General features: G+C 43.7%; 2 protein-coding genes across 10 annotated transcripts in view; both read right to left on the bottom strand.

Annotated features, from left to right (window-relative positions):
* Nucleotides 1-16,091, bottom strand: part of LOC135114927 (uncharacterized) — a 364,637-nt gene that overhangs the window by 322,880 nt on the left and 25,666 nt on the right. The window lies entirely within an intron of this gene.
* On the bottom strand, nucleotides 7,402-10,960 carry LOC135106869 (uncharacterized). Its single transcript, XM_064016240.1, has one exon. It carries the CDS (start codon nucleotides 10,714-10,716, stop codon nucleotides 7,591-7,593), a length of 3,126 nt encoding a protein of 1,041 aa, XP_063872310.1. The 5' UTR covers nucleotides 10,717-10,960; the 3' UTR covers nucleotides 7,402-7,590.

Below are 16,091 nucleotides of genomic sequence, written 5' to 3'. Positions count from 1 at the left end.
CCTGTAGCGTGCTGTGAGGGCTGGAATGGGGCGAAGCTTGTTAGTGGTCCGTCACGTTCATTGGAGTGAGGGGCGGTGTGTGTGTGTGTGTGTGTGTGTGTGTGTGTGTGTGTGTGTGTGTGTGCATGCATTTAGTTGTAGTGTACACAGTTTGGATTTCAAGGTTGTGTTTGTGTTTCTACGTGTATGCACTCAGTTGTAACCTACATAGTTTGAGCCTCCTCGTCTTTTTTTTTTTTTTTTTTTTTTTTTTTTTTTTTGTGTGTGTGTGTGTGTTTGTGTGTGTGTGTGTACGCATCGCATCTGCACGAGAGTACGAACCATGTTGACGCATTTCAGGAATACACGTAATCGCGTTGCGCTTGAATCGCATGCATGATGAAGATGGACTGGAGTTGTCAGTAATTAACAGCTACTCTCGTTACATTATCATATGGTGTAAACACTCCACTATTCCATTAAACGCCATTACGTATAATACAACCTGCTGACTGAATTACACAAGCTCATTATCACCATTATCCTATCCTTTAACAACAACAACGATAGCTCCACCACCTTTCCAACAACAGCAGCAGCAAGACTAACAGCACAACCAGAAAAACATAGCAAGTTTTTTCTTCCTCTCACCACAGCGTCACATTATTCACGCATGCAATTCCCTTCCACTGCCCCACACACACACACACACACACACACACACGACGGGCAGGAAATAATGCGAAGAAAAAGAGAAGTGAGTCAGAATGAGAAAATGAGAAAAGTTGAGACGATGAAATATTTCTGGCGAGACGAAGGCAGTGGGTGTTTCATGGTGCAGTGTATTGTGCATGGTGGTGGTGGTGGTGGTGGTGGATGTAGTAGTGGTGGTGATGGTGGTTGTAGAGCTGGTGGTGGTGCCGGGGGGGTTATTATTAGTAGTGTTGTTGTTGTTGTTGTTGTTGTTGTTGTTGCTACTGCTGCTAGTGATGATAATGATGAAGATGACGATAACAAATACAACAACAATAATAATAATAATGATAATAATGATAATAATAATAATAATAATAATAATAATAATAATAATAATAATAATAATAACAATAATAATAATAACTTTTGCTACTATTATTATTCTTATCATCATCATAAACATCACCATTACCGTTGTTATAATCATCAAAACACATCGTTACCACCACCACCACCACCACCACCTCCACCACCACCCAACAATTTCATTCACAGTATAATTCAATAACACAAAATTCACCTCATTCACCAGAAACACAGGAACAATTAAGGACAAACATGCTTAAATACATCAAAGTAACAAGAGGCGGAAATAATGCTCTACGCACGTTAAATAAATTGAACACGAATGCAAAATAATATAACAGATAACACGACAAGACGCGCCACACTTTAAAGAGCGGAGGGGAGCGGAGGACAAAGGTAGCCAGCAGGGGAAGGGGAGGGGTCGTGGTGGAGGCGTGAGTGGGGATGGTGCAAGGGTGACGGGTGAAGGGTTAGTAGGGGGGGAAAGGAGATAAGGGGTGAAGGGGATAGGGAATTGAAGTTGCTGTTTATGTAATAGGTGTTGTTATTATTATTATCATCATCATCACCATCATCATCATCTCATCATTATCATCATCATCATCATCATCATCTTTTACCTCCAGGTCTACGCCATTATAATTATTAGCATCTTTTTTGTTGCTGTGTTGTTTTGTCGTTGTTATTATTATTATTATTATTATTATTATTATTATTATTATTATCATCATCATCATCATCACCATCATTATCACCACCATCACCATTATTATTACTATCATTCTCATGATCATCACTGCCGTCGTTCTTATTTTTTCATTCCTATCAGCACCACAAACGTCGTCACCACCACCATCACCACCACCAACGTCATCACCACCACCATCACCACCACCAACGTCATCACCACCACCATCACCACCACCAGCACACAAGTGTCATCGCAAGCACTTCCATTATGTTGTGCCTTCCCTGACTCGCGCTCTTGAGCAGGCAGAGTAGCATCACCATCAGTCAGCCAGGCAGGCAGGCAGGCAGGCAGGCAGACTCCGGCCCCCCGCTGACCCATCCCGCCTCCCTATCCATCATCCCAAACAGTGGACCATGAAAGTGAAAACATCCAACAAAGTTAACAAGGGTTTTTACTCTTCTCCGTCACTATCGACAGTACACACACACACACACACACACACACACATACACACACACACAGCAAAAGAAGAAAAAAAGATAAGTTTTTTTTACATCTCTCTTACGAAAAAAGATTGAAGATGTCGGGACGTCGAGGAAATTGATGGAATGTTGCATACAGAAACGTGTGTGTGTGTGTGTGTGTGTGTGTGTGTGTGTGTGTGTGTGTGTGTGTGTGTGTGTGTGTTTGCCTTTGTGCGCTGAAAGACTTCACTGTTGTAAGTTTAAATCACGTTGGCAGTGTGCGAAGTAGTACTTACGTGATTGGTGCAGGTGTGTGTGTGTGTGTGTGTGTGTGTGTGTGTGTGTGTGTGTGTGTGTGTGTGTGTGTGTGTGTGTGTGTGTGGTGTGTGTGTGTGTGTGTGTGTGTGTGTCATGGAAGTGATGGACGCAGAATGTACAAACTCACTTCATCTTTCACCTTACACTTCTTGGCACAGAAAAGTAAAGGCAAAAGAGAAATTTCCCTTACAAGTTACACATCCTTCCTGCATGGTGTGAATTTCTGATGAGACGTCTTACCCGGGCATCAGTCAACGTCCCGCGCTGCTTGATGGCACAGAGGAAGCGGGAGAAGAATGATTTACTAGTCACATTTTCGTACCGTGATTCAGCCCCCGGGTGTGAGAGAGAGAGAGAGAGAGAGAGAGAGAGAGAGAGAGAGAGAGAGAGAGAGAGAGAGAGAGAGAAATGCCAACAAAGCCAGTAATTTCATAAAAATATAAAAAATGAGAATCTTTCGCATTGCATAAAATATTTTAGAGTGCCGCGTGTCGTGAAGGGCAGAACAGAAAGAGCAGTGTTGGCAGGTTGCTGTCGCTTGGGTGGGAAATGCCTTTTTTACCTCCAGTATTCAGCCAAGGCCAAGGACACAATCATTAAAGCATCTGATCAATGAGGTGCATTGCTTTTATTACAATCTGCGCCGCTGTATGCATTACACTTTTAAAATGATCACCCATTAAAAGTCAAATACGTAAAATTAATATAGAAGAATAAAAAACAGAGGAAGTTTGGGAGCAGAAACATGAAAAATTCTTATTTACGATTGCTTGATGTACTATCCTATTATCGTGCTATACATGATAAAGAGGTGGCCCACAAAAGGAACTGAACCTCCATCACCAGAATCTCGTGCGCTTTATATTTCTGCCCGGAATCATGCCAAGTCTGTTCTCCAACTAGCCAAAAACTCCTTCATTTTATAGAAAGTATCAAAATCTTTCAAGATGTGACTCCCCTCTCGACTTCTGGCACCTAGCCAAAAACATCTCCAATAACTTTGCTTCTTCATTTCTTCCTCCTTTATTTCAACCTGATGGTACCACTGCCATCTCATCTATTTCTAAAGCTGAACTCTTCGCTCAAACCTTTGCTAAAAACTCTACCTTGGATGATTCAGGGTTTGTTCCTCCCTCTCCTCCACCCTCTGATTACTTCATACTACCCATTAAGATCCTTTGCAGTGATGTTTTCTATGCCCTCGCTGGCCTGAACCTTCGGAAGCCTTACGGACCTGATGGGGACCCTCCTATTGCTATCCGAAACTGTCCCTCCGTGCTTGCACCTTGCCTAGTTAAACTCTTTCATCTCTGTTTATCAACATCTACCTTTCCTTCTTGCTGGAAGTTTGCCTGCATTCAGCCTCTTCTTAAAAAGGATGACTGTTCTAACCCCTCAGACTACCGTCCTATTGCTTTAATATCCTGCTTATCTTTTTTTTTTTTTATTATTTATCCTCAATAGGAAGACTCTTAAAAGATCTATCACTTCACAACCTTCTATCTGATCGCTAGTACGGGTTCCGTCAAGGCCGCTCTACTGGTGATCTGGTTTTCCTTACTGAAACTTGGTCATCCTCTTTTAGAGATTTTGGTGAAACTTTTGTTGTTGCCTTAGACATATCAAAAGCTTTTGATAGAGTCTGGTACAAAGTTTTGATTTCCTAACTACCCTCCTACGGCTTCTATTCTTCTCTACCAGTTTTTTTTCAACTCCCCCCCTCCCCATAACGCTCTTTTAGACAGTGTGGCATCTATAGCTTTTCGTCAAATCAACTCCTCTCCTCTAACTGACTGTCTTCAGCCTCTTTTTCATCGCCACAATGTTGGATCTCGTTATCTTTTACCGCTATTTTCATGCCAACTGCTCTTCTGATCTTGTTAACTGCATGGCTCCCCTCCTCCCGCGGCCCTCGCTGCACAAAACTTTTTTCTTTCTCTCACCCTTATTCTGTCCATCTCTCAAACAAGAGTTAATCAGTATTCTCAATCATTCATCCCTTTCTCTGGTAAACTCTGGAATCCCTGTCTGCTTCTGTATTTCTACCTTCCTATGACGAACTCTTTCAAGAGGGAGGTTTCAAGAAACTTATCCTTTATTTTCTTGACTACCGCTTTCGACTCTGTTCGGTAACCGGTACCTCAGTGAACTTTTTTTTTTTATTATTGCAATTTTGTTGTCCTTGGCCGGTGCCCCTCCTACATAAAAGAAAAAATCAATTGACGTGGATTCCACCGCCCAGGGATCTCTGGTGGTGGCAGTTGGATAATGCGTGCCGTAGGAATAAAGTAATTTAATTTTATAGCGAGTTGAAAAATGGCGAGATTATAAACGTGGATGGACAGGCATTCCACTAACGTTCGGGAAACTAAACATATAACTTAATTTAATGCACAATACACATAAACTCGGCTATGTAATCTCCACCATCACGTTACATTACAATGACAGTTTTATTTCATTTTATTACTATTGTGTAGCATTTGGCAGTAGATAGAATTTCGATAAAAGCAAAACTCCATACACAACGAAGTATAAAAAAAAAAAAGGAAAAAGAAACTTGATGAATGCTTGCCTTTAAATATGATTATTTCAAGTCCTCCCTGTTCGTGTCAGTTCAGTTAGTGTCGTGGAGCTGGACTTGCCTTTTACGGAAATTGCGCTAGGAAATCGAGGTGGAGCGGTTGGTCCTTCAATATTGTTTTCTTCTTTTTGTGTATTGTGTGGCGCCGAAGTATTTTCTCATGTTACAAAATTATTACATTGGCCTGGTGCTGACTGAGTATCTTAATAGTTCATAGTGACAAGTATAGTCCTTCTCCACTTCCGTGTTCATCACTTAGCGCTCCCAGTGTGCGAGTCGCCTGCTGTGCACCGCCTTCTTCGACTCCTAATCAAATCCTGCCAGTCCCTCCCGCACCCTCTCGCTTACTCGTTCTGACAGGGATTTTTTTTTTTTTTTTTTTATGTAGGAGGGACATCGGCCAAGGGCAACAAAAATCTAATAAAAAAAAATGTAAAAAAAAAAGCCCACTGAGATGCCGGGCCCGAGTAAGGTCTTGGATACGAGTCGAATCACGTTAGGGGGGTGGGGAGCGGTTCACGGCAGGCGATTCATACACCTGCAATGCTAAGTGATAAGCGTAGAAGTGGATGGAAATGTACAATGCGTATCTGAGTGAGTTTTGTGGTGGCGGCGGTGAATAGTTACGAATCCGCCGCGCTGCCCACCGCTATACGTACTTGCCATATAAGATCAATCCACGAACCAAGGGCAGAACGGAGCGATGGGTCTTAAAAGTGGGCGTGATATCAAGTCATCGTGTTATTGAAGCAGAAAAGTTAAATTCTCCAAGGTTTGTTACGACAGGGTGGATATTTCAGCTGAAAGAGGCGAGAACAGCTTTTTTTTTTTTGCAGTGGGGGCGTGGAGACTGATGGTGAGGTTGTTTTAAACTTTCTGCTTTCGTATGCAAGCTCTCTCTCTCTCTCTCTCTCTCTCTCTCTCTCTCTCTCTCTCTCTCTCTCTCTCTCTCTCTCTCTCTCTCTCTCTCCACTCAAGGTTTGACATATTGGATCATATAACATAACAAAGGGAAGCTCCAAGTAGTCAGTGCGTTTACACGTGGTGGATGGCGTGTTTACTAAGCCTCTCACGTCTCAAAGGATGATTTTTCTGCGTCATTTACACCAGTATCACAATGAGGCGCGGATGACTGTGCCAAAAGCTTGTCATTACCATTTTTTATTCAGGAAATGTACTCATCAGGATAAGTGTTCTGACTTGTTCATGGGTCTCAGTGCCCGGTTTTTGTTTTTGTTTCTCTCTCTCTCTCTCTCTCTCTCTCTCTCTCTCTCTCTCTCTCTCTCTCTCTCTCTCTCTCTCTCTCTCTCTCTCTCTCTATGAATAAATCGATAGTTGTAGCTTTTTTTAGTAACTCTGAGATACGAAGAGTACGTGATCCAATATCGTGGTTTTCGTAAATGTATCGCTGTCAGATATGAACGAAATGTACGTTGACTCACTGCATTTCATAAACTTTTTATAAAAAAGTGGCACTGACCTAGGACAACAAAAAAGTTATATAACAAAGCACACATAAGATACCAGTCCCTATAGAGCACGTACACTCAAAAAACATCATCCGAAATTTGGGAAGTGTCTTGAATCATCCCTCTTGAAATAGTTCAAGTCAAAGGCGAGAGAGAGAGAGAGAGAGAGAGAGAGAGAGAGAGAGAGAGAGAGAGAGAGAGAGAGAGAGAGAGAGAGAGAGAGAGAGAGTAAATGAGGGTAACTGGGTGTCTTTATTACAATGTCCCTTAACATGCAACATTAAGCTACCATGAAAAAAGCTGCAGTCAGTCTATCTTTTATTAGACTAAAATCATGATAAAACTACTGAACACCCCGATAACTTCCACTAGAGAACATTAAATCGTGGTAAGACGCTGAAACACACAGCGCGGTCAAAGACATTTGTCGGCGTCACTAACACGAAGGCGAGGGAGCCACAGCGCGTTGTTGGCACTGCATAATATGGGAGTAAGACTCATGAGAGACGGGAACAGCTAAGGGCAGATATTTATCACCGCGGTAATGCACTGGGATGCAGACTGTGCTGAATGTGTGTGTGATGAACAAGTTAACAACATACATAGGCATTGTATCCTCTGTTGCTCCACGAGAGATGTCCAGCTGTACGTATACAAGTTAATGTAAGCAAATGCGGAGTTATTTTCAGTTCACACGCCTCTCTCTCTCTCTCTCTCTCTCTCTCTCTCTCTCTCTCTCTCTCTCTCTCTCTCTCTCTCTCTCTCTCTCTCCTTCCAGGAATAATGCAATAGTATTAGTTATTAACATTATAACTATTGGCTCTATACACCGAGTTATAATAGAAATAATTCGTAAACATTACGTGGAGCAGAGTTAAGTGAAATAACAATTATCAATAATCCTTTTTCACATTACTCTTTAGGGACTGGCACCTTCAGTGGCTTTTTTTTTTTTTTTACCTTGTCCTTGAACAGAATCTCTCACATAGTAAAAGAGTTTTATGAGGGAGCTAACCTGCCTCATCACTTTTCAAAGAGCCCCTGTTCGTCTGCGGCAAACTTCTCCAGCAGTTCTTGAGTGATGACCAAGGTGCAGCTGAGGCACCTGGCTCCCAGAAGCTCCCAGCACGGGCGGCAATACACCATGGTACAGGCAGGCCCTTTGCACATGACGTACCGTTTCGTTCCTTTCGTTTCGCAAATTGCACACTTGGCTTGGAAAAAGTAGCGTAAGACAAAACTGAGGCTCCTGAACTGGCGGAGGAGGAGATCCTGCCACTGGGGGTCCTGTAGTTTGGTTAGCTTCCCGTGGGCTCGCGCCCACACCATCCGCTTGACTGCCAGCTGTACGAATTTTTCCCGAGTGAACAGAATATTGGAGTAGAGCTTGATTTGCCTCTTCCTGTCTCTGTTGGGGTAGTAGAACCTCAGGATGACGTGCTTGAGTCTGTCCGGACAGCGCAAGACGAAGGTGAGCAGGAAAAGGAAGAGAAGCAGAGCCTCGTGCTTGGTGTACAATGCCAGGTTGGGGAAGTGCACCTTCGGGTTACACTTGTCCATTCTGAATGTCTTCAGCACCTGGTTGTCCACGTTGATCTTTTCGAACACGAGGTTCATCAGTGAAGAGAGGAAGGAGTCTCCCGGCGCATGAACCTTGAGATAGTCATCAATGTGCACGGAGTAGGTGAGGTTTTCTCTCACCACCTCGTAGATGGTGACGGTGAACACAAAATAGTCTATCAGGAACGCGATGGCAGTAAGAATCTGGACGGCCACGCAAAATGTTACTCTTAGTTTGAGTTCCTCCTTCTCTTCCTTCTTGGGTTTAGTGGAAAACATGCTCTCAATATAGATTCGCTTTTCCTGCCTCTTTAGTGGCAGCAGCCGAGGAAGGCCGAGCCTCCCCCTCTTCCTGTCTATCTTCCTGAAGTACTTGCCGATGTAGACGTTCTCCCAGCTGAGGCTCTGGTCGTATTTGATCATGTCGCCGATGACTTTGTTCGCCGAGTACACAACTAAATAAATGACGACCGCAGTGTACACGACTGACATGCACGCTTTGGCATCTTCCAATCTTTTGGTGATCGTTTCTGCGTCCTGTCGCGTTTTGTCTCGTGCAAACTTGATGTTGACGGGCTTGTTGTACATCTGCTGCAAGTCGCGGGGGCTCGCGTCGCCGTAGAACATAGTGGGTCCGTCATGCAGGAGCAAAAGGCCCTGCGCAACCTCCTCCACGTCCATCGGCGGGTTACACTTGAGCTTCTTCTCAGTGTCCTTGTACATGCTGACGCAATTGATGGATTTTCCTATCGCTCCGCAGATTAACTTACCCAGCCACCTAAAGATCAAGGGGTAATTGCCCACACACTTACGGTAAACCTTCTTCTTGTTCGTTAGACACTGTATCAGAATATTGCTACCAAGTTCTTGACACACGTTAAGGTTTTTGAATACAAATTTCTTCTTCATCTTGGTTTTTCCTTTGCGACCTCCTCTGCTCTCCTTTCTCACCTTTGCAAAACGTTCCACTTCATATGCTCTGTCTACTGCGCGGTTCTTCTGCTCAGAAATCCTCTGTTCCCCAAACTTTTCTCCCGTGGCGTCGTTGAGCGTGGAATCAGCTTTGAGCTTCATGGCTTCCTGAGCCATTTTCATGTCCCTCTCCTTGACCAGCATCACTTCAGCGTAATCAGACGGTTTCTTGGTGACAGGATTGAGATAGGCCAGCACTGACTCGCGAAACATGCTAACATGAATCTGCGACACACACTGCACCTGCAGGCCCAGCTGCACGAGGTTGGTGGTCACCCCGTAAGAGGCGTGCACCACCACTTCAGTGGTCGAGGCGGCCAGAAGAAATATGCCCATGTGGCTCAGCATGCCCAAGGCCGTCATCCAAAACGCGGCCCGCACCCTCGTGTAGCTTCCGTACATGTACGAGACCAGAGTGACGAACAAAACCATGAACAGGGCTTGAAGCAGTCGAAGAAACTGTCCTTGTATATTAAAGTAGGCCATCAAGGCGAGACTGATGCACAGTCCAACCAGCGGCTGAAAGACGCGGTTCACTGTCCTGAGCGGTAGCCACATGGTAACTCGGTGGTATATCACACCGTCCCACTGTTCCCTGGCTATTCTGGCCACGTGGTTGTACACCCTGTTTATTGCGTGGATCACAAACATGGCCGCGTACATGAGCACCACGAGACTCAGGCTCTTGGTGACGGCGCTCGCTAACTGTCTCTGCGACGCCACGGAAAACATGTTCACCGACACACTAATGGGCAGCACATTTTGTTGCAGTTTGTTTCGCGCAATCAGCTTCAGGCCGTCCTGCGCCATCTTAAGAGTCACCTGCCGCAGCTGCAACTCGTACACAGACTGCGTGGACGTGATCCTCGTCTCGTTAAGAGCCTCGTAGTTATGTCCCAAGGACTCGCCAGGATTGATGTCGGTCTTCTTCACTCTCCATACAATCCTAGGTTTGGGATTGCCTTCCACCCTCACTCTGACAGACACAGACTCGCCCATGTCCCACCCGAGCAGAGGGGACATGCTTTTGCCCGTGATAAGCTCTTTTTGCCTTTGAATCAGTAAGTACATGAAATACATGAACAGGCTTCGTCCCTGGTAAGGAAGGGCCGTCAGCATGGTGATTCTCGGCGGGAAGTCTACCTCCACAAGTTTTGTCAAGAATATCTTCTGTTCCTGAGTGGCCAAGTAAACGTGCAACTTCTCGCCTTGACGGGCAAGTCGCGCGCGGCCAGACTTCCACACCGTACCGGAGGAGCCTGCTGGGATCACCTGCTGGCTTTTGTCTCCCTCCTTTGACTGCACCGTCAGCATGATGTCATCCTCGCAGTTCCCCACCACCTCGACGGTCATCGTGACCTCCTCGCCCTCCTCCAGCCTCCACACGCTGTCCCGCGGCCACAAGTGCAACTTGCACCTGCCCACCACGATTTCCTTCGGCTGTTCCTGTTCAGCATATCCTGCGTCGGAGAGGTAATGGTGCCCGTGAAGCCTTCCCCTCTTCGACAGCGGCACAGGAAGAGAGGTGGTGCTTATCACCTCCAGCAGAAGGCAAGCAGCAGCCAGCATCACTGCGCCTCCACATTCCAGTGAGCAAACTCTGTTGATTTGAAGCATTGTGAAACTCAAGGTTGAGGAATTTGTATACTGACTGACGGATATGCAGAACGTATGCACCCACAATATTTCGCATGACTTGAGGAAGATTGAGTCCTGCAGAGATGAGCCTGGAATTACTGCCGTGACGGAAGGCGAGTCTGATCATTCACGAGGAGGTTCATCTTGAGAATAAAATCAACACTCATAAGCCAATCCCGAGTGCTCGAGGAACTGTAACTGAAACTACGAGTGTGTAAACATTTTGATTCCACCAAGAATCAGAAATTACCTGAAGTACAGTGCGACCTCTCTCTCTCTCTCTCTCTCTCTCTCTCTCTCTCTCTCTCTCTCTCTCTCTCTCTCTCTCTCTCTCTCTCTCTCTCTCTCTCTCTCTCTGTATAGTTTTTGTCTGTGGTCTTTGTTCCGGTACATGGACAAAGAACGCCGGTTTTCTCGCGCGAGCAACCGCCGCCGATTGCATCTCTTGCTATCTTCTACCGCTATTTACATGCTAATTCCTCTTCTTGCTAGCTGCATGCTTCCCCTTCTCCCGCGGCTCCGTTGCACAAGGCTTTCTTCTTTCTCTCATCCTTATTCTGTCCACCTATCTAACGCAAGAGTTGACTAGTATTCTCAATCATTCGTCCCTTTCTCTGGTAAACTCTGGAACCCCCTGCCCACTTCTGCATTTTGCTCTTTCTGTGACTTGAACTCTTTCATGAGAGGTTTCAAGACACTTATCCTTTAATTTATAACGACCGCTTTTGACTGTTCGAGGACCGGTATCTCAGTGAACCTTTTTTTTTCTTATAAGTTTTCTGCCCTTGGCTGGTGCCCCTCCTACAGAGACAGAAAAAAAAAAAGAAAGAAAGAAAGAAAGAAAAATGTAAAGTTTCGTTAAGTTAGGATAGGTAAAATAAGATAAGGTTAGGTCAAGTAAGATAAAGATTAGGCTGTCACTCGTACTCCACACACAGCAGTTTAGAACCGTAAACACACACACACACACACACACACACACACACACACACAGTCAGCATTTTTCAACTGTAAATTAAACGTGTCAGGAGTTTAAGCTCCCCCTAAGCGCCATAAATTGGGATGAACTTAAATTTGACACACTCGTACATTTTTCCATTACCAGTGAATGTATGACACCATTTGTTTAGGACCACGCACTCCTCTTTTTATAAACTTGTAAGATATATTTTATGTCTACTTGCTACCTGTTTATTTTTCGTCCTCTGAATTTCTATTAACGATATTTAACTTATGTCTATCTACATAGCTAAATTTATCCATCTATCCATAAAGCTTCTTATCAAATACTTTTTTGGGTATTTCTTACTTTTATAAAAGTAAAGCTATTCAGAGAGAGGGAAAGGGAGAGAGAGAGAGAGAGAGGGAAAGGGAGAGAGAGAGAGAGAGAGAGAGAGAGAGAGAGAGAGAGAGAGAGAGAGAGAGAGAGAGAGAGAGAGAGAGAGAGAGAGAGAGAGAGAGAAACAGGCAGATAAACAAACAAGCTAACAAAATGGACAGACAAACCAAAAACATACACAAAAACACAGACAGACAGACAGACAGACAGATACAAACCAGACAGACAAACAAACAAACAGATACTCCAAACGCGCGCGCGCACACACACACACACACACACACACACACACACACACACACACGACATTCTTCAGGCAATGACAAGAGACCTTTCACTGAGTACAAATATTCTTAATCACCCTTACATTGGCACGCACTGCTCAACTTTCCTAAGTGACCCTGAATCTTCCCTGCGAGAGTGGGAAGGGCTTAGCAACACGCACCTCGTTACGTACTGTTTACTGGCCCTGGGGCGACACTATGACAACCTCGGAGCTCGTAACATTAGCCTTTACCTGGACACATGCGAGTAAAGTGGAAAAGTGGAGAAAAGAACAAAAATTAATAAGCGAACTTCATGAGCTTGTTCTCTCTCTCTCTCTCTCTCTCTCTCTCTCTCTCTCTCCCTCTCTCTCTCTCTCTCTCTCTGATTAGTTTAGCGTATAGAAAGAAAAAGGGTAGAGAACAGGAAAAGAATTTCATGAGTATATAGAAGAATAGACAAAGATAGATATAGATAAATAGATAGACGGACAAACGAACAGACACAGACAGACAGACAGACAGACAGACAGACATGTGTGTGGGGTAAGGAGGTGCGCTTGTGCGTGTGAAATCAAGCTCCCATTCCTAATACTTCAGTGCATACTTGAGACTCTAGAAAGAAAGCCGAAATACTTGACTTGAAAGCGAGAAAAAAGAAAGACGAGGAACGCGAAAGAGCTTGAACAAATGTTAAGAGGCTGGTGAGAGCTCGGGCATAACTTGAGAGGCGGGGAGGAAAGGGGGCGTCGAAGTCTTGTGTCCTCTCCAGTGATTCCTGGAACGCTGTGACAAAACTGTATGAAACTTGTTACGGGAGAGTGGCGGAAGAGAAGGGGAAGCGCAGCAAGGGAATTTCCTGACAGCAACACTTCGCAAAATTCTAATAACTGGAGATCGTGAGGATAAACTATTTCGCTACCCATTTCATTTTTTTTACTGAAAGTAGGAGTGCTTTCATCTGGCTGTAACAAGAAATGCCACGGGGGCAATACCGGAGCAGGTAACAGAATCACACAGGTGTTTTCCAACATTGAAATACTTTTCTGAGATCGTGAGAAACTATTTTAACTTTGGAATTCAACAAAAAACAAAAACTAAAATTAAAGTGTGTTTTCATCTGAGGCAGGACTATAACAGGAAGTGACAAGGGAGGCAATATAGAAACAGGTAACAAAATCACACAGGTGTTCTCGAACATTCAAATACTTTTCTGAGATAGTGAAGATAAATTATTTTACTTCCCAATTCTCCTTCAACAAAAAGTGAAGTTTTTTTTTTTTTTTATCTGAAGCAGGACTATATAACAAGAAGTGAAGAGGGAGGCAATATCGGACCAGGTAACAAAATCACACAGGTGAAGGCGAACATTCAAATATTCTCAGAGACAAGACAGCAGTAGGTAAATGACGACAGATACAAGCGCCACTAATGAACAGGAGCCAGGCTGCGTGTGAAGTCTTACTCAAAGTTGCGCTTCGTCTGATTCGAGTAATTAGCGTGCGCTGTGCAAGTTAAGCATGAGGGAGCCGGGGTCCTCTGGATATCTGTGTTAGTTGTAATACTCACAATAGTTTGTTGCCTAAGGTGATACAGCCTAAGCAGCGCTGCCGTCACGTTGGATTAATTAGGTCATGTTAGCTAAGGATAAGTTAGTTACTTATGTTAAGAGAGAAGAGGTGAAGGTCAGGTCAGGCAAGGTCAGGTCAGATCAGGTCAGGTAAGTTAAGGTAACGTAAAGCAAGGTACATAAGAACATAAGAACATAAGAAATAAGGGAAGCTGCAAGAAGCCACCAGGCTTACACGTGGCAGCCCCTGTATGAAATGTATCTACTTATTTCCACCTATCATCCCCATCCATAAACCCGTCTAATTTTCTCTTAAAGCTCCCTAATGTCTTAGCACTAACAACATGATTATTCAGTCCGTTCCATTCATCTACAACTCTATTTGAGAACCAGTTTCTTTCTATATCTTTCCTAAACCTAAAGTTTTCAAGTTTGAACCCGTTATTTCTTGTTCTGTCTTGGTTGCTGATCTTAAGAATTTTGCTTACGTCCCCCTTGTTATAACCCTTATACCACTTAAAGACTTCTATCAGGTCCCTTCTTAACCTACGTCTCTATAAAGAATGTAAATTTAACAGCCTTAATCTCGCCTCGAAAGGAATATTCCTCATTCCCTGTATCCTTTTAGTCATTCTCCTTTGCACTGATTCTAACAGACCTATATCCTTCCTGTAATGTGGGGACCAGAACTGCACAGCGTAGTCTAGATGAGGTCTGACCAGCGCCAAGTATAACTTTAATATTACTTCCAACCTTTTACTTTTTAACACTCTTAAAAATCAATCCTGATACCCTATTTGCCTTGTTTCTGGCCTCTATGTATTGCTTTCCTAGACGGAGTTTAGAGCTAACTATAACTCCTAAAGCTTTTTCGTACCCTAAACCCACCAGAGTTTCCTTGTTTTTTTGTGTACCTACTGTGTGGGTTTCCTCTACCTACGCTGAGTACTTCGCTCTTGTTGATATTAAACTGCATTTGGCATCTGTCCGTCCATTTATTCATCCTATCTATATCTCCCTGCAAGGCGATGGCATCCGATTCTGACCTAATTAATCTACCTATCTTTGTGTCATCCGCAAATTTACTAACATCACTACTAATTCCACTATCCAAGTTATTGATATATATTTTTGTTAGTATAATTTGCTGGTGTATTTATTATATTTCATATGATAATGTTGGTATTTAGAAATTAAGGAATATGACTGTCATTCGAAGACTCTCTTGCAATAAACAGTAACATATCATCAATACATTTATGATGTTAGTCGAGAATAATGTTGGTGAGTGATGAGCCTGTGAAAGTGGTATTGATCCTGGCTTCAAGAGTCGTCCTCAAAAGGGAAAAAATAAATAAATAAATAAATAAATAAATAAAATAAATAAAATAAATAAAATAAATAAAATAAAAGTCTCCCGACCCTCCCGGAAGTCAAAAGGTAACAGGAAAAGATTTTTTACATTTCCAGTGAACGTACTAATGAATTCCATCGACTTGTATAATAGATTCGGTGAGATGGCTGGCGGAGGCAGTGAGAAGAGGCAACAAGATCCCTTCCTTGAGTCGCCTCGGACTTCCCAACTTTAAGGTGAGATAAAGAGCGTGGCAATCAATGTACGCCTTCCTGCTGGAGACACACGGCTCTGTAATGTGCCTGGCGAAGATGATACTTGTTGGCAAAGTAGTAGTAGTTAATTCTAGGTAATTATGAGCTTGTCTTTGAGTTGTTTCCTCTAGGGCCTGGCATCTTACTTTTTTCTAAGTTTTTTTGCTTTTGACCAAAGACATTCTTACATTAAAACACGGAAAATCAAAGTAGAGCCTTGGACGGTAAGAAGATCGTCACAAATACTTCCTTTGCAGTGGATCGAAAGACAGCACAGGCGTGACAGGACAGGGAAAAAAAATGGACGGAAGAAAATAACGTTTACATGAACCCAAAAGAAATAAGCTTAACCGAATGAACTCACCAGGCAATTAGACGTCAAGACAAACAGTAATGAAAACACCCAAGGCGGTCCAGGGTACGTTCCTGGTGTTCAAGGTCAAGAGGACAGCGAGGCCTAAGACTTGTCACCAGCTCAAGAATCACGACACCTGGAGCTGCTGGTGAAGATGGAAATATGGAGATTGAAATTTATGCTTACAGGGAAAGTGTGTCGTGAAGATTTCCACTCTTC

The sequence above is a fragment of the Scylla paramamosain genome, chromosome 2 (assembly GCF_035594125.1).
Source record: "Scylla paramamosain isolate STU-SP2022 chromosome 2, ASM3559412v1, whole genome shotgun sequence".
NCBI classification, from domain to species: domain Eukaryota; kingdom Metazoa; phylum Arthropoda; class Malacostraca; order Decapoda; family Portunidae; genus Scylla; species Scylla paramamosain.
Note: the sequence above shows the minus strand (reverse complement) of the source record. Positions and strands in the feature narration are given on the sequence as shown.